Genomic DNA, 22,992 nt, shown 5'->3' on the forward strand with positions numbered 1-22,992 from the left:
GTGCTGAGGGATCCCATTCATCATGCCAAGCCCTGCACAGCACCAGAAGTTGTAGTCCCAGAGCAGGAAAGCCCTAATGCTCCAGTGAGCTGTGTGCACTGGCCTTGGCAGAAAATGAAGCACAGGACCAAATCTTCAGGAACTGAGACAAACAACTGCTCCCTGAACAGTACATGGAGTAATATTGATCACAGCCACACAGGGAAGAGGCAATTGCAGGAAAAAAAAGCAAGATATTTAAAGTGCTGCACATACATATTAATTTCCAATTCAGGTCTCCTCCTGAACAGATGAGAGCAAATCCTAATCCTTCCCACTCTGTCTTCTAGACACAGTCTCTGTTCACTGTTTCTTTGGGTTTTTCATTATGAAATCAAGCTAAGCAATAATAAGATTTAAGGAGCACATCCATGTTTTCAGTGCTCAGGTACCCTGGACTCAGCCAGACCCACGTTTGCAATGGTCCAGCAAGGCTGACTTGATAGGCAGGCAGAGGGTTATTGCAAAGCAGAGTCTTGTGACACTGTTCTCATGGCTAATTCCTAACCAGACCTTTGGAGCAACAGGAAAGATAATGGCAGTAGAAAAATGCTGCTCTGATAGTGCAGATCCACATCATCCAAGGTGGGAGGTGTGGACATTTGCTCTCCAGAAAAGTGGAAAAAATATTTAATTTGGCAGATTCACAGTGCATCCCCTGTTCACAGAGCTGCAGGAATTATGTTATACCTGGGAGATGCAACAAGGTTACAGCCACACCAATTTTTTTTTTTTTTTGCTTGAAGTCAACTTTGATGCTGTGCAGGCTGATCAACATTCATCTTTGTGCAATAAAATACAGTTTTCTACAATCAATTATGAACCCTTCTCCTTCTGAACGTTAGCACACAGAAAGTGCAAATTATGAAACAGAGAGACATCATTTGAATATGTCCTGGTTCTACAGAAGCTAGAACAGATTTGGCAACATCATTCAAAGGGAACCTGTGCATTAGGGTGGGCCTGTTCAGCTGCAAACCAAGAGGAAAAGATGTTGTGAGCTCCAGGCTGTGCTTTCTGGTACTGCTGCTTTCAGCATGGAGAGACTGCATGGGCTGGAGAGCTTTGCCTGCCTGTGCAGGAAAATGTCCATGTGGAGACAAGCCACCTAAAAACTAGGATATGTGTGGTGTGGACTTGGGGATTTGCTGCTCCTTCAGAGCTTTAATGTTCAGAAAGCCCTGGAGGAGCTGCTTGTCAGAGACTGCTTCCCATGGGAGAGGGAAGTGTCATTTTGGAAATGAGTGGGAAAGGAAAAAGGAGGCTGGAAATAGATTTTCAGTTTTATACTTTTGAAGAAAGAAGTTGTCCTAAGACAGGGAAATTTCTTCCTCTCTTTGGACAAGTGATAAGTGGCATCCTTGGAATGATTCGAGTGAAATCTTGCAGTCACCAAAGGCAGTGTAAAGAAACTTACCCTTAGGATCATTGCCAGCCTATGGGATGTTCTCCCAAGGGCTGAATTTGAAATGGGGATGGGATATCTGTACAAACCAGAGCTGGGAGCCACGTGTGGAGGACTGACAACTGTAAATCATAGTGTAGTTCTAGGCTAAATTCCTTTATATTAAAATATGTGTCGGGTACTTCAATCAATCTTTTGTGAAACTGCGTGTTCAGAAGCAAGAAATGAGGTAGTATTTAACTGAGGAGTCTCCAGCCTTGGAGATACTCAAAAACCATCTGGACATGATCCTGAGGTTTTGGTGGCCCTGCAGGAGGGGGAGGGGTGACTGGGTGACCTCCAGTTTAATTTCCAACCTCAATCAGTCTTTGATTCTGTGATTTCATGATTATCTGAAGACTTCTTCCACTGAGGTTATTAGGATTCTCCTGGCATAGTTGAGTGTTGAGTGCTGTAAAGCAGATTGTACCATGAAGGCTTTCCAGACATCATCACTATTTCAGTGTTTGTGTGATGCTTTACACAACCACTTACAGCCCCATCCATACCTGGGGGTGAAGTTGTACCAGTTATTCAATCATCCTCATATTTTGCCATCAGTGATGGAGCCCAAGTAATGGAGAAACACAATTCTGGCACACAAGACACTCAAAGCAAAGGCCTTTTCTGTCTTGCTCCACTAAAAGGGCCTTGACTGAAGAATTTGCAGTGGATCCATTTATAGAAATTTAAAACTGATATTCAGAGGTTCCTGCTATTGGTAGCCATCACTTCTTCCTTTTTTCTACTTCAAATTGTGCTACATGGTCATTCCTATTCTGCAGAAAACTGGAAGCACTGGATAAATATTTCTAGAAAATACCTAAGAGGTACTGGTTTGCTGAGCCTGGCTGCTTCTTTTTATGAAAACAGGCAGCATAAAGGAAACCACTGGGCAAATTTCTTGCAAGACATTTTTGCAAGCATGACTTCTGCAGTCTGAAGGCAAAGAAGGAATTTGATGAGAGCCCTCTGTAAAATCAGTCTGCACCTCCTAGTAACTCTACACTGACAGATATTGAATCCATTGCATGATCAGATTTCCACTAATGACATTCCAACTGATTATTTTGATGCTAAGGGAAAATATCCAATTGTGAGACACACTTTGACAGGGAGATACAATAATATCTTAGGCAAAATATGGAACTTTAAAAATTATCTGAAATGAAATGGAGAAATCATTTGAGTCAGTAATGATTTCAATACATATTCCTCAGAGTTGCCATCTGTAATGATAGGAGTTCAAATGTCTGGATTTGGGGTTGATTGTGTGATGTCCCAGCACCTGGAAGGGAGACTCTCACCTTACTTTCATTCACTCCTAATCAGGAAGGGAAGTGAGAAATTCCAAGAGTCTCAGAAAAAGTCATACAGCATGAAAACTGACTGAGAGAAAGTGAAAGACTCATGAGGACCCATCTTTATTTGCTTGCTTTCCTTCCTTGAACTATTTTTTTCAGATACCTTTTACTTTTAATGATTTAGTGCTGCCCTGCCTTGTGTGCTAAAGGGCCATGCCTGAAAATGAATCATGATAAGGTAGATTCAACCATGAGAAAGGGTTAAGCTCACTGGGTTGAGAAATGAAAAAAGTTTTGGATGAGTAGTTTTTTCAAAAAAGTCGAGGACTGGGATGGTCAGAGCTCAACACAAATGGAAACCCAAGGTTTGAGGGTACTGATGCAATGTAAGAACCTTGCTGGCTGAAATCCCTCTTTCTGTCTCAAAAACAAGGACTGTGCAAAATGATGGGACAAGATTCTGGATGCACACACACATTGTGACTGTGACAGGGATTCAGTAAGGGGAGTATGAGTGAATTATGGATGCTCTTTTGATTGGTTTTCAACGATCTTTTAATGGCATTAAGTCAGTGTGAAGTTACAATGTATTGGTTTTCTTTTGCCCATGCAGTAATTTGCAGTGGTGAAGAATTATTTTCCACTTTATGTTTTCCATGAAGCTGGCAGGCAGCAAGGCCAATGGCAGCTGGCAGCTGGTGTCCCATTCCTATGGATGCTCTTTGCTCTGAGGATGTGGGAGCCAGGGAACTCGATGCTTAGGGAGAGCAAAGTTGGCATGGGGGGGTTTCTGCGGCCTCATTTCCACACTGGCACACAGGGATGTTTTCTGCTAGGCCAAAGCTGCTGCAGCTGCAAACCAGGGAACACTTTCCATGCTAGCTCGTGGACCAGGGGACATGTTCTGGCAAGTCTTTCCCTCAAGTGAGCACTGCGGAGGTATTTTACAGTTGCTGTTTTATTTTGTTGGTTGTTCTTTTTTCTTTTAATAAATTTTATCCACTTTGGGACCAGCAGCACCAGCCCTACAGTTATTTTTATTCTGAACATACAGCTAATATAGGCTCTGGCTTCCACTGCACAGAAAACAGCTTGGAGCAGCAGCTACTTTTCATTAGGTTCATCTGCAGTCTGGGGAAGGAAGAGCTGCCTGTCATAACTATATTTTATTTTTCTGCACAGCTTTGAGATTTCATGGACATCTCAACCACTCTTCCACCACCATTTTTAGGATCAGACACTGATCTCAGTCTCCCCAACATGACTGTTGTTTGCCTGACCTGGTTTCATGATGCTTATGCAATGATCTGGATGCCAGTGTGACATTTTTATCAGTTTGACCACCTGCTGATCACAGAACATAGCTTCAAGTTAAACTAAGCTATAGCTTTTAAAAATAAAGATCAAACTTGCAACTCTGACTTAAGACCAAGTCCAAGAGTGTTTCATGCTTGGCTAGTTTATTCTGTCTTGTTCCAACCAGTTGTTCTTCTTGGGCTACACTTTGTGTTGTTTTAAGCCACATCTTAGATTCCTTCAATGCTAATCCTTAAGAAACAAACCCTTAAAAATTTTGACATGTAGCTGTAAGGAAGAAGGAGGACATGGATGCACAAAGAAGGGAGAGGAAATGTTTCTGAACACAGAAGTCACAGGACAAGATTCAGGCTGGGTGTTTGAACAATGCAGATGAGAGAGCACAGTTTGTGTCTGAGCTAGAAACCCCCTAAATCAGCCCCCATAGAGCTTTGGGTTTCTTTTAAAGCCAGGCTGCTCCTGCTGCCTGAATCATCTGGGCTGTCAGTGCTGTACTTCCAGTGGCTCATTTGACATTCTTCAGTAGGGGCTTCCAGACCATACTCAGTGGCACTGGTAGATTTTGTGGGCATCCAAGTAGTGAGTTTTAACAAAAAGATTAAAAGCAAGGTAGTTTTGTGTGTGAATGGAGTCCTTATTAAGGCTTTTGGAGCTTCCAAGGAAAGAGCATGAGGATGCTTGATGGAACTTACGCCAAAGGTTGAGTGGAAGCTGGTGTTAGAGACAGCTAAAAATGGGATTAGTCACCCTAAATGAGAAACTAGGTCTTGTCACCCTAAATGAGAAACTAGAAGCCTTGAAGTACTGCAAAAATTTTGCTTGATAAGATAGGGGAGCCAGAAGAAGGATAGAAAATGGCAATAAAATTCAACATCAGTGCTTACACTGAAACTGAGATTCCACTTCTATGGTTATACACCTTCACCCTCCATGCACTGGGTCTTACTCCATATACAAGACTCCTGAGTCAAGAGGTCCTCAAGCTTCAAATCTCTCATCCCAGGAAATGATCCCCGTGGTTCTGCTCTTCACCTTTCTCAAAGCATGGCCTACTAGAGCAGGACATCACATTTTAATGACAGTTTGACTCACAGTATAGACAGTGTTTCTTTATTTCCTAGATAGCCTGACCATTTTTTCAAGTAAGAAATCTCTGTTCCTTTGTCACTGGAGCTCATGAGCAGGTGTTTGTCCATTTTTCTCCTAAAGTCTTTTGCACAGTAACTGATTTTCCACTTGCATTTTCCTTCTAGATGGTCCAGCTGAGTGTTTATGTGGCTCTACCAGAATACACTCTGTGTGTTAATGTGATGTTTACCAAGCACTCCTGTGTTTGTCATTCACAAGAATCCAGATGACCCATGAAAAAGCCAAGATAAAGCCATATTATCTTGACCAACAGATACAATCCTGTTTTCCTCTGATTTTAGGCTATAACCTGTTTGACTGAACCAGTTTTCTGTTTGATGAGGGCCAGCATAACCTACTGGGAGATGCTTATCAGCGGTCCCTCCACACGTTCCTGTCACAGCCTGTTACAGCCTCCTGGCTGCCAGCTCCAGCTCGGCAGAAGCACTTGCTTTTGATTACAGAGATCTCCAGTGTCAGCCAAGGAGGTGGATATCAAACCTGAGCATGTTGGGTGCTGCCAGCAACACTTCATAAATAATAGTAATGGAGTGTAATTGCTCATTAAGCCAAATCATAGCCCTGAGCCCTCCATCTGGCCAAACTCCCTCCAACACCAGCGGGAGCTCTGCCAGCAGGTGTGCAATAGATGTGTCCCAAGCAGTGGTGCCATCAGTGGGGTGCTGTAAAACCACTGCTGGGGGCTGATTCAGACCCCCTTGAAACTGTTGTGTGTCTTTGGATTGATTTAGAAGTCTTTAGTCAACCTCTCTTGCTTTTCACCGTTCAGCCAGTACGGCTACATCTGCGCAGGAGTTATCCCAGATGGAATACGGAGGAGGAGAATTCCTGACACTGAGCTGTGGGATTTTAATTTTAGAGAGGCGATGGAAACTCTTTCCTGTTGGGTCTCAAGTGGTGGTTTGTATGGGAGTGATTTGAGGCTTGAAAATGTCCCAGAAGCCTGCAACTGAAAAACCCCTACATGTAATTGATATTGAAAAGTGTTTTGTCTCTGGTGTAAGTGTTATAAAAGCCAAACAAGCTGGTGTGCCTTCCTATCAATCACCTATTGCTATCTGACATTGCTGCAACCCTTTGCAAGTGAAAATAATTTACTGCCTCCCCCCCATGAAAATTATTTACCATCCCCATTTCGGTTTGAACATTACTGTTGTGGTTCAAAGCTGTGATGAATTGCTTAGCTATAAATTGTCTTTCCCCTTCTCCTCCCACCTCTTCCTAATGTTACACTGGGATGAAGGTTAAAGCATAGGGTGTTATCTGAAGCAAGTACTGATTCTCAGTGCCCCATACATCCTCGCTAATGCTTATAGCTCCCCTGTGGCATTAGGAAGTGTAATCGCTATTGTACTGAGGTAGAACAGGAGCTGGAGAGAGATAAATGGCCTAGTTATCAAAACTTCCTAGCCTCCCACAGCCCTCCTTGGGAATTCAGCTATAAATGACATTCAAATGATGCTGATAGATGTTAGCTGAGCAGGCAGCAGAGCGTGTGTGGTGTCAGCGCTGTGCCCAGCCCAGCTCCTCCTCGCTGATAATGCCAGGAGAGCTCAGCGCCGGCCCTGGCTGCTGACACGGGGGGCACGGCATGAGGTGCCACCCTGCCTGCTCCATCGGCTTCTGGGCAGATCCAAAGGTCCAAAATCAGATGGTGATTGAGACCCATTAATGCTGGAGCTTGCAGAGCTGAAGGAAGAAGTGTTTTTTTCTTCTTTGTCACAGAATTTGCTCAATTTAGACCCTCAGAGGGTGAAATATGGGAGGGAAAGCAACCTTTCTTCCAGCCAGCTCTGCAATGACAGAAGTGTGGTTTTTGAGTGACCTGGGATTGTCTGGTCCAAAGTAGTATGGCTTGTGCTGGGTCCAGAAACCACCTCCAGCAGCTCCACTTGCATCTGTTGTCCTTCCCGGTGTGTGAAACGGGGGAAGGACTGCTCAGATCATAAATCCCTCAGGAATGGAACAGGAGCAGATAGAGTAGGTGGCAAATCTGAGTCTGGAGGGGCTCTTGGGTGTTTTGGCATCTCTTCAGGAGATACCAGGAAAACTCCCTCATCTGGAGGAGAACCTCCCGTGAAAACCACTAACAACCTATAAGGCTTTGCATGATTTTATTTTATTTTATTTTATTTATTTTAATTTTTATTATTTTATTTTATTTTATTTTATTTTATTTTATTTTATTTTATTTTATTTTATTTTTAAATTTTATTTCAAAAATTTATTTTATTTTTTATCTTACGTATACTTTTCTAGTCCATTTTATAATTTATTTCATTTTATTGCATTTAATTTTATCTTTAGACCGCTTCTGTCCTCCCAAGGTGTAGCTATGCGAACGCCCAGCCCTGAAGGCAGGTTTTTACACGACAGCAGCGCTCAGAGGGGATGCTTCTTAGCGCATTGTGGAAGAAATCCGAGGGCACCAAAGGTGCAAGGCACACAAAAGCTTGTCTCTTCCCCTCTTCCTTACAGGCAAGAAACGGAAAGGAAAAGGGTCCGCGGCTGCTGATCACATCCCGTGATCAGGTTTTGGGTCCGAGGAGCGGCCCAGGGCGCGGTTCACACGGCAGAGCGGAGCGAGGGCAGTTCTCGGGCGGCCCCGGCTCCGCAGCGGGGCTCGACCGGCGCCGCTCCCGGCAGGAGCCGCCCGGGCGGGCGCGGAGCCGCATCTCCCGGGAGAGCCGCGCACAAGGCGCTGCCCCCGGCCCCGGCCGGCGGGCGGACGCTCCGGCTCGGCTCGCAGCGATCCGCAGCGCAGCCAGCGCCTCCAGCCGCCCACTCGCCGCCTCTCCCGGCATCCTTCATCCCCCTCCTCCGCTCCTTCCTGCTTCGGCGGTGGGAGCAGCCCCCCGCCGGGGGCCGGGAATGCCCTCCCCTCCTCTCCCTCCCTCCAGCCGCAGCGGGGGAGGGGGGCTGTGATGCTGCAGGGGGATCCCCGGGAGCCGAGCGGGGTCTCCCCTTCCGCCGGCTGCCGGGATCTCCCCGCTCGGCGCCGGCGGCCCCAGCGGCGGCTGCCGGGGGGTGGCACCCGGGGGGTGGGGGGACAAGGGGAGGCCAGTGCCGTGGCGGGGGGCCGGTGCCGGGGTCCCCCACACCGTGGATGACTCGACAGCCGGGGCTGGGGGAGCGGGGGGCGGGCGCCCGGCTATTTGCTGGCTGCATACAATGGGCCACTCCCTAACGTGAGGGCTGGGGGGAGGCAGGAGCTGGGAGGAGGAGGAGGAAGAGGAGGCGGGGTGGGGGGTGTGGGGGGGGAAGCAGGGGCTCGGGCATCGGGCTGGTAAATAAACTCCGCGATGATTCCCCTCCCTCGCGCCGGCCCAGGTGCGCGCCGCTCGCCTGCCCGCCGGCGGGGGTGACCTGACGGGGATGTGACCGCCTCCCCCTGCCCACCGCTTCTTACCCCCTCCCTCCAGACATATATATATATGTATACATATATATATATACACACATACATTCACAGATGAATATATATATAAATATATAGAGAAGTCATTTTGGGGGGAGGGACGGCGAGCTCGGATCATGGCCCTGGGGCTCCCGGGGCTGTCGCCGCCGATCTGCAGCTCGCCTCCGGGGCCCGCCGGCGACCATGGGGCTGAAGGCGCGGCGCGGCGCGGCGGGCGGTAGCGCGGCCGGCGGGGCGGCGGCGGCCGCGGGGCGGCGAGCGGCGGCGGGCGGCGACCCCGAGCAGGGCTCGCTGGCCCTGGGCACCGGCGGCGACCGCGACGGGACGCTGCTGCTGGAGGGCGGCGGGAAGGAGGAGGGCGGCAAGCGGAGCCCGCCGGGACTGGGGCTGCTGGCGAAGACCCCCCTGAGCCGCCCGGTGAAGCGGAACCACGCCAGGTACCGCCGCATCCAAACTTTGATCTACGACGCCCTGGAACGACCCCGCGGCTGGGCGCTGCTCTATCACGCCTTCGTGTGAGTACGCGGAGCGCGGAGCGCGGCTCCCGGGGCGCGTCCGGGGCTGCCCCGGGGGGCTGCGCCCGGGGCCGCCGTTTTGCTTTATCATTCCCGGTGTCAGGCGCTCCGGGGGCTCGCTCGGGCGCCGGCTGTGTGTGGAGCAAGGGTCTGGTACGGGGCGTGCTGCTGAGCGGCTTTATTGCTCTCATGTCGTCGGGTTTTCCAAAAGGAGCAGCTGCTTTTTAACTCTGTTTCTGTCTTGCCCGTACCTCCACGTTGCCTTGGAGTGGCATTCCCGAGTCTGTGTGTCTGAGGCACTGGAGGAGGGATGCCAGGAAAACCAAGCTCTGAGCGGTTTTAAGGCTCGAAGTGCTTCAGGGGAACGCGGCCAGTTCAGCTCAACCCGGAGCGTGAGGTTCAACTCGCTGTTGCAGACCGCGAGTGAACCGATTCCTTCCGTAGCTGAAAGCGTCAAGTGAGAACCATCGGGTTTCGGTCCGATAAGCATCACCCCGCAGTGCATGAAACCCGAGCACTGCAGCGCTGTCAGCCAGAAAGTTACACTGACCACAAGTGAACCGAGAGGAAATAAACTCGTTTTATGGCCCATAGGTGACAAGTCAAGAGAATGACAACTGGTTTGCATCCCTAAAAATTCTGTTGACTTAAGTTGTCATAAAGAATATCAAAAAGATCATTCTGTGAACGTCACAGAATGGAGTTGGCAGAGTCGTATTAAAATAAATGTGTGCTTTAGTGTTGTGAACGTGCTTGAAAACCCAGGGGTTTTTCAGTGATCACGGTGGTACTGTTTTTCTTTGGCACTGTAAGGTGTTCAGAGTTTTATGTGACAGAGGATTTAAGCAGTGATTTTTGAAATTGGTTTATTTGCCAAAGACAAAGCTCTCTAGGCTGCATGGGTTGTGAGCCTGGATCTCAGGAAGTACTGATCATTGGCATAGTCCTTGCACCTGCAAATAAACAACTTCAATGTAGGGCTGTGATTTTACCTTCAGGCACATTTTTATTGATGTTCACAGTGTTTTAGCCCTGAGCAAGGATTAAAAGGCAACTACTAGAATGCTGCTTGTGTACCACTCATTCACTGCTTGCTCCCCTCTTTTCAGTTGATGTTGTTTATTCATCAAGTACATCTTGGGACTCAGGTGCTTAAAATCTGAAACTGTGGAAACTGGATGGTGTCACACTTTTTTGGTTCTTTCACCTCTTTTTGCCATAGGAAAACTCGTGCTAGCAAGCAGGGAGGGACAGCACTTGAAGTGCGTTTTGCTGGGAAGGCTCTTTGGTCTGGAGCTTGCTGTTGTGTTCAGTATTGCATAATGTCCTGAGGAAAGTGACAACTGGGCAGAGGGGCAGCCCTTTCATCCTGCCTTGGTCAGCCCTTTCATCCTGCCTTGGTCAGCCCACACACATCAGTGAGGTTTTAGCACACAGCACAGCATTCCAAGCAGTTTGCACCCCTCTGTGGCAGCTGGGTCAAAGCTGTGTACAGGCTCATGTCTGGATATAGGCAATAGGACAGTGGATGTGTCTGGAGAGGCTCAGGTGAGCTAAGAGATTCAGACAATTGACAGTAATATAATTGAATATTGAATTCATTTAATTGAATAAAATAATTGACAATTATTTGCAGTAGTATAAAAATTTCCAAATTACAGCATTCATTTTAGATAACTCTCTAGATGTGTGGTTGACCTTAAGATACTTATGCAATATGGATCACAGAATGGGAAAAAAATCATGATGTTTGTAAGGTTTGATCCTTCTTAGGAGTGGACCTGACACTGTGTGGTCAACTTTTCTTTGATGAATACTCAGTCCTGCAAAACTGAAATGTCAGCCTGACTCACAAAAGTCAGTAACAGCCTCGTGAAAACCATCAGTGACAAATTCAATATTAATGAAAATTAAACAAAACAAAACACTTCTAGAAGTCCTTGTCCGTAAAGGAAGTAAAATGCACAAGTCTGTCAGCCCAGCACAGACACTCCATCCCTGCCCAGGATATCCAGAGGATCTTGCTGTCCAAGTTGGCCCCACGGAGTTTCTGTTCAGTCTCAGCTCCCTCTGAACTCGGTTGAAGCTGTGGGGTCTTACCTCACTGTAGGATCCAACCCTACAAAAGGAATCTGCTGAGAGTGATGGAAGAGTGTGCTGAGATCTGGCTGACAGGCTTCAGAGCTTGTTCCTGCCACTGGAGAAGGAATACCTGCCTGAGAGCAGGAGCTGTGGGGAAGAGGCATCGAAGTGGATACCCAAAGTCTTTATTCTTGCCTTCAAATGAATTGTCTTTTAACCTTTTTTCCTTCTTTAAAGGAGTCTCTCTCATTTGAAGGTGCTGCTGTGACACGGTGTAGTACCATCCCAGCAGTCTCCCAGTGCTTCTTTTCACACTAGAACAGTTTACACTTTTCCTTGGGAAGGTGAGAGATTGCCAGTCTTCCCATAAAATCTGCAAATTTGATCCTGTTTTAATTTTTAAGGAAAGTCCCATTTATGTTTATCTTAACGGCATATCACAATTTGTCTCATCTTCTGAGTATCTTTGCAGTAAGTGCCATGCACCCAAAATTAACCAATAAGAATTGTTGTGGTCATATACAAATAACTAGAGAATAAACAGCTGAGGGCCAAAAGGGATTTCAGGATGTCTGGATGTGATGAATTCTTTACAGATCCAAGCATTCAGAGGTGTTTGACAAAGAGATGATGCAAAGCACTCCAGTATTGCGTATATCCCAGGGTTTGGGAGGCAGGTAGCTGCTGATGCAAGAGGGTTGCAACTTTTCAATACATGCTGGGGGTGGTGTGTGAGGGCAGGAAGGGGCTTTGACAAGGTCTGTGTGAAAGCTTTGGATGCCACAACTTTTGAAAGAGTGGTACAAATGGGATCTCGTTAAAGCATACAGAGATGCACAAGTGGCTGCAGAGGGCTCAGCATCCTGAGTGGATCTCACTGCTGTAATGTGCACATAAATGAGGCTCCAGCTCTGCCTCTCATAAAGGCTGGCTTTAGCTGGCATTGGGTGCTCTGAAATGATTCAGTCGAAGGAAGTAATTCAGGGAGAGCTCATAAATGGGATCAGGCCCTGCCAAGCCCTAGGGACAGAGGTGCAGTTGAGAAAGGGAGTAATTCCTGATGGCAATTTCAGCATTCAGCTTTCACTGGCAGTAATTAAGAGAAAGTGTTGTCAGATACTTTCCTTGTGATCCTTCCTTCTTCTTTCTTCTGTACAAGTGAATTTATCTAAGCTTGTCCTAGGGGATTTGGTCCCTAAAGAAGCCAGCTCTGTTTCCTTTACCATCTGAAAACATTGGTTCTCTAGTAGCTCTACTAGACAAAAGATTTAGTTGTCCCTCATGATGTTCCCCTTTGTTGGGTCACCAGAGTTCATGGTGTTCTTGGCAATATGGCAATGTCTTAGTGGTCCTACTTGGTAAGAAAAAAATATTTTCCCATGAAAAATTTCATGTCTGTAAAGCTAAACTCTAGCTGAATATTTTCAGTAAAAAATAAAATAAAATAACCTGAGATTTTGAGATATTTTTGAGATATTTCATTTGTAAATGTCTCTTGGGGGTTGCAGGTCAGGCTACAGCCTATCCCTGTTCTTTTCTGAGCTCATGTCACTGTAGGTACAGCTGTTGTTCCCAGGATGTTCTGTATTTCCCTTTGTGTTAGGCAGTGCAATATATTGTAGGAAACCCCTGCAGTTGTGCCTCGTGGGATATGTGCTGTGGCCAGGGAGACAGACTAAAGACCTGCCCGCCTCCACAAACCATCCAAATGCTTTATTTATGCACAGAAGCTTTAATGAGTAGAATGAAAAATTGAAACAAGTTTAATTTTTATTTTTCCAGTGTTGTTTTTAGTCATAAGCACATAATATTTGGTGGGTAAAGAACAGAGTACAGAAAGGTAATATAATACAGATTGTTTGGAATTGCAATTTGTGGAAAATTTTTAACCTGACTTTAAGAGAGGATGAAGGAGAGGTAACTAGGAGATATTCTCATTTTCATATCATCTTCTGAGACAACTACAGCCTTTACTTTAATGGAAAAAAAGACTAGGTAAAGATTTGGGATGATATATTTCTTTTTGGGGAAGTCTGCAATATCACCTGCACTCTGCTGGTGTAGATCACTGCGATGTACCTGCTGATGTCAGGGGGAAGCCATGGGGAGCATGAGAGAAACCTTCTCTGTTTGCCATGCAATCTTCTTTCAGTACCTGGAATAAAAGAGGAGGCAGAGTCACACGATCCATCAAAGCAGCAGCGTTTCTGGGAAGCACCGGCAAGCACCTCTTGCATGACTGGCTGTAGGTGGGCTGTTTGCAGGAAAGTGTGTCATGGGATTTGGGGAACAGGTTGAAGGTCTGGAGGCTTTCTATTATTTTCCTCTTCACCCTTCAGGAGATGCTCCACAAGATGTGGTCACCCTCCAGACTCTGTGAGCCATCTGGAGGGAGATGGGAGCAGGTTTGGGGTAAAAAGAGGGACAACTATGAATCCTTTCTTGGCTTTTTTGGCATGAACTTGTATCTAAGTGAGTCCCTAGAGCAGCAGAGTCAGCCTGGTCCATTAGCGAGTGCCCTTTGCTTATGTGTGTGCCAATATGAGCTCTGCTTTAATTATTTATGCTAATTCATCATAATGCATGGATAAATATTCTGCAGTATGCTTTGTAAAAACTAATGAAGTTTTAGTCATTGGAGACCTAACCACACACCTCTGCTCCTGCAGCTCCACCGAGGCTTGTGGAGCCGCCCTGGCATTGTGTGTGGTTGGGGGGATGTGACTGTAGCTCAGCTGCTGGCATCAGCTGGCATGACAGAGGAAAGCTGGGATCTGCTGGGGGGAATGACAAGGGGTAGCACAGCCTGGGGAAGCCACTGCCTGGGTAATGAGTGGTGATCCCCAGCTGCAGCTCTGGAATCCCTTCAGCAGCTCACAGGTGCCCAGTGCTTGCTTAAACATCCAAACTTCCTTTGAAATCATGGACCAAGCCCTTTGGTGGGAATAAATGTTCACCTTCAGCCTCAAATCTTTGTGCTTGGGCATCAGTGCTCAGAGCAAGACCCACCCCACAGTGGGTACCCCCAGGCTGGATTGGTGTGCCCTGTATTCGATGTTGCCATGGCTGCCCTGCCACTTGCCAAGTTTCTGTACTGCCGTGGCTCGTGGGAGCTGCAGGTACAGGGCTGCATGGTGCACAGGGTGTGCCTCAGTGTCCCCCTGCAGGTCCCTGAGCACCCTGCTGCAAGTTCACTCCCCAGCTCAGACCAGCCACGTCTGGATGGGCAGAGGAATCCATGGTGTCCAGCATTTTGGGGGAAAGGAGTGCTGCCAGTGCCAGCAAACACTCAGCAGTTGGTCTTTCAATGCTGCCAGCCCAGCTGAGGAATAGCTCCTCAAACAGGAGTCATAGTCCCTGGTGTTAGGTCTATAAAACTGAACAGTCCCAAATTCAATCAGTTAATCAAGCAATGATATAGCAAAGCCTCTGCAGCAGCCAGAAAATCACATTTTTCTTCTCTTTTGGGACACTTGGTGTGAGGAGCAGCAGCATCTCTGTGCCACCCCAGCAGCTCTGGAGATGCTGTCAGTGGGAAAGCCCAGGACTAGATTTATCTCAGCATCTTCAGCCTGGACTCTGGTCAGAGGTATCACTCTTCATAAAAGCCATCCCAGCCTCTTCACATGCCTCTGTTTGTTCATTGTTGCAAACAATGGATCATGGTGGGGCACAGCAGGGTCTGTGCACTGCTTGGGACAGCTGCTGGCTGCAGAGGACACCTGAGCTTTACTTCTTGTTGTAATCTGAAAGAGAGATTGGGGAAAGGGTACAAAAATGAGCATGGAGAGTCTTTCTATGCCTGTTTTGCTCATTTTGCTGTAAAATGTAGGAGCACTCAAAACAAATTTAATGGAAATAAATAGTAACTGAAGTCTATGTGTATTAATAGCTGGATTAAACAAAAACAATACATACATATAATGCCAGTCATATATCACTGTGTGTTTTTGTGTGCAGGTGAACATGAAGGTGCCCCAGCTGTTCCTACTTCTCCCAAAGGTCACCTCAGAATCCACTCAATCAGCACATTTCTTTTTTTTTTTTGGATAGCCCTCATATTCATTTTTATTTATAGCTCACCCAACATGCAAACCTGTGCACGTATGTAGAACATAATTCTGTGTACCTTGACTGTCAAGAAGTCCTTTGTGGCATTGAGATGCATGTGGAAGGTCATACAATGGCATGCATATTCAAGGACAAGGTCTGAACTTGAGGAATTTGATTTAATACCTGGAAGAAACTTTCTGATCAAAATTGATCAAGTAAGCATTAAGATAATTTATATGTTGTTTATAAACTTAAAAACTGGTGACCTTAGACACAGCCAGGTGGCTGGGTACTACCATGATCAGCCTTGCATGGTATAAATAAATGATAATGTTTATTCTTGTGTTTAATAACATTATATTCCCTTTTTGTATTTAAGAATCCCATACTCTCTTGTGCATGAAACTTTACAGAAAGAATGGACCCATGCATCTGCTATTGCTTCTGGCAGATACTGTACTAAAAGGGATAACTTAAATATTAATAGCTTTGCAGGGAATAAGCTCCACAAGAGCTGTTAAGCGTATTCTGTCTTCTGTCTTAGGATGGTAGCTGGGAAACTTAGCATTTTCTGTGGAGAGGGACATGCCCTGAGATATTTAGGTTTTGGTAACCTACTTGGAAAAAGGCACTTTTGGAGAACTTCCAGTCTGGAAATCTGTAAACTGCCTTTCCCAGTCTTAAGTGAGCAAATTGCATAAATGTGTTTTTAACTTGGAGCAAATGAAAGATCCCACTGAAGTCAGGAGGAACCTATCCAAGGTGGCACTGAGGTAATCCAGAGCAGAAGAGTGTGACTGGGATTTGGTGGAAAGCAGCATGAGGTACCATCATCTTCCTCTGTACAACCAGCTCATTGTTCCACTCAGGCCTGGTGGGATCCTCCTAAGGTCAAGTTCTTCACAGGATCCATCACCCATTTTCAGCCTCCCCACAGCTTAATGACCACCTCTGGTTGTAGTCACCAGGACACCACCTTGTCCTTGTTAGTGGTGCAAACCCTGCAGAAGTGAAGGTGTAATATCTCTAAATATTACACCAATCTCTCTGCTATATCTCAGTTGGAGAGATGCTGAGACCCTGAGATGAGACACATCTGGGTGTCTCTTGAGATGGCTTTTGCTCTGACTCCCCTCTGCCTTGTGATTAATCTTGCCAAAGTCTTTCCTGCTTTAATTTTTCTCAGTTGCTGGCACATGGTGGTGGAGCTGCAGAGATCCAGTGTATGGCAGTGACAGAGGAGGAATCCTCATCCTCTCTGGTTTGCTGCTGTCTTTTACTTCCTTTGACTTTCCACACTTTATTTCATTTCATGGATACTTGGATCTCACTTGTCTCCGTATTTTCAGAGCTGTGGCTGAGAGCAGCATGAGTGTGTTTTGCACTCCTTTGGCAACCTGTGTTAGTTTGTGATTGCCATGTTGACTCTCCAGTGGTGTTTTTTTTTTTTTAATCTCAAGTGCTTTTATATTTAATTTATTCTGTCCTCACTAGTGTTTTGATCACCTGCTAGATTAGTACCTCAAAGTTTTGCTAATATTCAGTTTAGTTCTTTTTCTAGATCATTAAGGAAACAGTTAGTAAGGCCAGAACTAACAAACACCATTCATCATTTCATTAAATAATAACTTTCCCGCTTCCTGGTTAATACAATGTAATTTTTTAGGGTTTTGTTTATAGCTCTGGATGCAGTTTTTAATGTCACATAGTTTCTCCCAGCCATCTGAATTAATACCAAACCAAAGATTTTATGAGATATTACACCTGTGTCAAAACTGCAAATATTTCCTCATTTCTTTTTGTTCAAACCTGAGTTTCAGGCTATTTTTATCTATTTAGTTCTGTGATATGCTTTTAATTGTTATCTCTCCATCTCCTCTTTTTCATGCTTTTGACATGGTGTGTATCTCAAACAACAAAATAATTAATTGTTCCTGGCACCATCCACCACTGGAGTAGAGATAAAGCAATGCTGAAAGCTTAAATATCCCAAACAATCCAGGTCTTAGCTCTTCTATGTTTTATAGGAGCCATTAGAGTTGGGCTGTACCTAACTTTAGGTCAGTGACAAGAGATGTTAATCTTTAACCAGAAGACTCTTTACAAGACATTCCCCACTGACTGTAAATTCAGAGTGTAAAATTTTTTGCTTTCAGTGGGGATGGAAGAGAAGCAAGTGCAGCTGTTGAGGGACTGATATTGAAATCCCCAACGCTCCTGGTGGGGAGCTGCCCACCAGTTCTCAGCAGTGCAGAGTCAGCTCTGCTTATCTTCACTCTGTGCATGCCTCTCCCTGCAGGCTCAGAGTGTTTATGAGGAGGGATTACACCCTGAGGAGGGAATGTCAAGAGCAGCTGATTGAAATTGCAGGGGAATTAGTTTAGGAAGGTAATTACACAAACTGGAATTTGCTCTTCTACCTTTGCTAACACTGCTGCTCCTGTGAGAGGTGCTGGGAGGATTTCAGTGCACACAGCTGAGGCTCCCTGATCACACCTCAGACACTTCTGTGCCCTGGCAGCAGATGCAGCCCAGGACCAGCCTTGCTCTGCAGCTGTGCCAGCAGCTTTGCCCATGCTCAGAGCAGTCATTAGCCTTGTCTTGGCTAATGTCAAAGTGTGCCAGGCGTGTTCCCAAGCAGCGACAGGCTCTGACTGGCAGCAGGACACTGCTGGGTGGTGGTTCTGTTCTGAGGTGACTGGGCACAGATCAGGTGCTGCCACAGACCTGGCACCACCCCAGCAGGAGTCTGGGTGGGGCTCCCTGCCTTGGAGGCAGGTGAGGTCAGTGGTGGGGACACCACTCATGCCAGCTGGCCTTGGGAACAGAGAGCTGGGACGAGCATCTTTGGGCTAGAACAAGTGTCATTCTTATATGTGAGATCTTACCACTTCTAGGTTATCCTTTTGGGTCCGTGCAAAAAGCCACTTTTTGGGATAGAATCTCAAAATAATTTAAGTTGGAGGTGATCTTTAAAGGTCTAGTTCAACCTCACTGCTGTGGGCAAGAACACCTTCAGTTTCAGCAGGTTGCTCAAAGCCCCATCCAACCTGGCCTTGAATGTTTCTGGGGATGGGGCATCCACCACCTCTCTGGGCAACCTGTACCGGTGTTTTATCATCTTCATTGTAAAAAGAATCTTCCTTACATTTAGTCTAAGTTGATGCTCTTAGTTTCAAACCATTACCCCTGTGATAAGATCTTTCATTTAGACAAAGGCCCAAGAAATCCTACCCCACTGAAATAATAAAGGTTTCACCCTAGGTGTGTGTTCAATACCATATTTTACATTCTACATCTTTTCTCCTTCCTGTTCATGGGACTTTGCCATGGCTTTTGCCTTATTCTGTTTCAACACTGCTTGTGCTGATCAAACTCCCTCCCATGGAGGTTTCAACACTTCACCCCCACATCTTGGCATATTAACAAAAAAAATACATTTTTGTGATAGAAATCCAGGAGGAAGAGCCCACTGATCATTCATTAACAAGCTTCTTGTGTAAAATGTGAAGATATTCCTAGTTGTGTGGATGCTGATATTTTGCTATTTCTCCTGATAGTGTTTCACTCATTATTGTAGATGTTCCTCCATTTCCTTGTCAGGTCCTGGGTGCAGAGATGGGATCTGGCAGAGGCTCATCACAGTTCCTCCTCTCAGAATATGGTGCTATCACATAGTACAGTGTCAAATACACTTCTCTCTTCAGTGTTAAATTACTTCCACAAGTTGCATTTCCTTGCTCTTCCTCAGGGCTTGAGTGTCAGTCTTTCCACAATGGGATCCATCCATCTAGCACATTATCTGAGGTACCTGTCTGGAATTCTTTTATTGCTGCTGGAAAAAAACAGGAAATGGAAATTTCTGGAGTTCAATTAATCTCATTCTAAAGACAATTTTAAAATGGGTGAGATTAATCACATCTTGCAGCGCCTAAAACTCTTCCCTGACTACAAAGGAGACCTCATGGATCTAATTTAAATTTAGGTATTTGCAGTGAAAACACCGGAGGAATGTGAAACTTTCTGCCTGACCTGAGGGGCAAGGATCAAAGCCACATTAGGACAGCTAAATGTAAATATGTTCATGTAGGGTTCTGTGTGTGCAGTAGGTATTTAGCTTCTCTTTATAGTCAGTGGAGATTTAGTCAATACAATCAATAGAATTTAGGGTGGAATTCATCCAGCCAGATGTGGAAGTCTGCTTTACATGGAGATAAATCACAGCTTCAGCTCCACTGAGTAACTCTCCCTTGTCTAGCAGGAGTTGATCTTTGGTAAATGTCTGCAGTAAAAGACATGTTTAGACAAATGAGTTATACCTCTAAAGACAAGAGGAATATTATTCTTATTATTACATAGACTTTTATTAGGATTAGGCTCACTTATAATTCTCTTTCCTCAAGAGCTTTATATATGTTGCTACTTAGTATCCTATCCTATGACAAGCCTACATTCATCCTTGACATTCTGCCAAAGAAAATAACATTTCAATAGTTTTCTCTAGTTGGGATTTTTGAATTGAACTTTCCACCTTCCTTTTGTTTTCTGTTTTGCCTTGGGCTTTATCTCCCTGAGCTCTGACATAAATTTGCTTTTGATTTCTGATGGTAATTGCAGTTGATCTTGAGGTCACATTCAAACCCAGACATATCTACCTGTTGCAGTGGGCTTCAAATCCAAGGCTGTGATTGACTGTTTTTTCCCTTTGTCTCTTGTGTTTACCTGGGCACAGAAGCTTCTGTGCTGGCAGTTTGCCAGCATCAGTCCTCCTCCTTCCTATTCCTGAATTTCTGTCCATTTGCATTGGTCTTCTTGACTACATCACTCAAAATTACCTCCAAAAATCAATGAACAGGCATTGCTGTTTTCTAGGGTTTTTTTGGGGATCAGAAGACATTTTGAGGGTGGCTTGAACATTGTCTTTTTAAAGCCTGTAACAAGGTCAGTTCAAATAACCTGATGTGGATGAGGGTGATCATGAGGGTCATTCATGGGCCCAGACAATTTTTTAAGTGCTACAGTGTTCTGTATTAAATTGGAGATTTTGCAGATATGTAAGCACCACTCAGTATTTTCAAGGGCATGTTCACTTTCATACACCAGCTGAAGCAGGACACCAGCATAATTGGACCTAATGTTGAAAATCATTGAAAAACTGTATGAAATCTGAATGCATGCAAATGCCCGGATATAAAGAAGTGTATTTGGGTGGTGATGTATTCCTTTAACAGCTGCTAGTTTGTGTTTTGCTTGTTTTTGCAGAAATACTGAGCCAGCAACTGCTTTTAGTCAAGTCAGTGCAAATGTAGAGTAGATCTATTACAGTCAGAGGAACAATTGGATTTGGCTGCTGCACCACAAGCTTGTTCTGGATCCAATATAAAATATTTTTATCTTTATGGATATTCTGCTTGTACCAGAGGCCAGGATCAAAGACTTGCACACAACACACTTGTCCTCACAGTAGTGTAAGACAGCTTGAGGAGTGAGGTAAATAGGAGAGATGATCCCTTGGCAGAATACCAAGTGAGCACCAACCTATCCCAGAGCTGCCAGTGTTCACTCTGTGGTGGTCACAGCTTGTTTCCTTCATGTTGGGGGCTGGTTTATTCAAACATGGAGGCTTTCCTTCCCTCCTTGCTCCTCAAAAATGAGAGAGAATTTTTCCCTTCCTCATAAATCCAGTTAACTGGGTGACAAATCCAGTGCAGATAAACTGGGGAAGTTGTGCAAGCGAAGGGCTGTCTTTCTTTATATTTCTTGGTGTAGGTCATATTTGATATTGGGGCTGTAGGGGGAGTTGACAACTGAAATCATAAAACCTTTTAAAATGGAATGTTTTAGAGGTCTCCAGTCCTGTTCACAGAGCAAGGTTAACTTTAAACTCAAATCAGGTTGTTTGGGGCTCTATCCAGTTGAGTTTTGTGCATCTCCAAGGTTTGAACTCCATTATATTTGGGGAACAATAAATTTGGTTGCTCTTTGCAGAATATGTTGTTTAATGTATTTCACAAAACGTGCAGACTTCTGGGCCCAGAGTTTTCGGAGAGTTTTCTCTCTCCCCACTCCATTTACTCCTCAGTGTGCACAGACAGAAGTGAGGTGTAACATCTAGACAGAGATGCTGGCCAGGTCAGCCCACTGCAGAGCAATCAGTGTTCATATTTAGCTACAAAGGGAGTTGTGTGTCTCTAGGCTAACCCAAACCAGTGTTGTCTGTCTTCGGAGTACTGACTCCAGGAAATGCTGTGTGTAGTTTTCATTGATCAGTAGAGTTCATTGAAGATGAAAGTCTTCCCCAGTGACTTTTTTTTTTTTTCTTAACAGAGGTTGCAATTTGCTATTTCCACCATTTTTTTAATCATCCAGAAGAATCATTCAGTCTCATCTCTACAACTCTTTCTCACTGTCTCATCTCTTTCTCCCTGTCCCTCACGCAATCCCATCTTCCCTTTCTCTTGGTGGCATTTGTCACCTCACTACTGAAGAACGGCACCAATCACTGGATCCTCCAGCTCTGCCTTTCCTACATTAAGTGACTGGGACAGCAGAGTTGAATTTGACTTAAAATCCCTTGGCCTAAGTGCTGATAGCAGGTTGATGGAGCTGACATGCAAGTTGTCTCTTACTCATACATAGCTGTATTTACTTTTTTGATCTTTTCTACCCCTCTTTTTTTAACTTTTTGGATTTTGACATTGGGTTCATCTATGTCAGGATTAAAACTGTGCCTCTATTCCCCCAGAGTCAGGTCTCATCAAGAATTCCTTTATCCATATGGAGCAAGGTAGTTTAGATGCAAGAATTATCTCTGAATCTCCTTGTGACGGGAATATGGCATCCAGGGGTTAGGTCCTTCCAGCAGGCTACCTGTGACTTAGGGCAAGGCTTTTTGAGTCCCTACACAAACAAATCCTTGCAGGAGAAGCTTGTAGAGCTGCTGAGACTCAGGCCCACACACCTCTGAGTCACAGTTCCTGATCACTCTTTGCCCAGGGGTGGCGATGGTATTGGGAAAGAGTGATTTATTGATGACCTGTGGAGGTAACAGTTTCCTTGTGGTGACTCAGCTGTTCTCTCAAGAAAGAGGGAATAAGAAGTGGAGGTGGACACCCATTTATCTTCCCAGAAAGGATACAAATGGAACTAATGTCTGTCCCTGGTCTCAGTGGTAGGAGGAAGTGGTTCAGGAGCTCAGCATCATTCATGACCTATATGTTACTTCATGCACAGCTGGTGTCACAGCTGCAGCTGTTGCTCCCAGAGTCAAGATGATAATACCATGTTCTAGTTTGCAGCTCCATTTGCTGCTGGTGTTGCTAACCAAGAAATTAAAGACAGGAGCTTTTGGTGTGCCAATAAATGGACAGCAACTTTCTGTAGCAATTGAGCACATAGCCAGGGCTGTGAGTGCCTGAGTCACCACATTCCCCAGCAAATGGGATGAGAAAGAACATTGCTCCCAGACACCAATGGAGGACATAATCACCTCCAAAGCAATGTTTTTTTGGACACCATAGGGAAAATCTGCTGTTATGGAATAATACCTTATAGTTTTCTGGAAACAGTAACTCTAAAGAAAACATCATTAGGATGAGTGAAGAAAAGAGATTTTGAGCAGATGGAAATCTGTCTTCACTGGCAATGCTTGTTTTCACTTACTCTACCATG

The 22,992-nt window shown here is 45.3% G+C and overlaps 1 protein-coding gene across 2 annotated transcripts in view; it reads left to right on the plus strand.

The window, feature by feature from the left end:
• Window positions 1–8,854: 8,854 nt before the first annotated feature.
• KCNQ3 (potassium voltage-gated channel subfamily Q member 3) overlaps window positions 8,855–22,992 on the plus strand; it is a 197,437-nt gene continuing 183,299 nt past the window's right edge. For both annotated transcript variants that reach the window (XM_031504106.1, XM_021542366.2), the window contains exon 1: window positions 8,855–9,186. In XM_031504106.1, coding sequence (XP_031359966.1) covers window positions 8,855–9,186 — 332 coding nt within the window. The remainder of the gene's footprint in view (window positions 9,187–22,992) is intronic.

This window comes from Lonchura striata, chromosome 1, assembly GCF_046129695.1.
Source record: "Lonchura striata isolate bLonStr1 chromosome 1, bLonStr1.mat, whole genome shotgun sequence".
Taxonomy (NCBI): domain Eukaryota; kingdom Metazoa; phylum Chordata; class Aves; order Passeriformes; family Estrildidae; genus Lonchura; species Lonchura striata.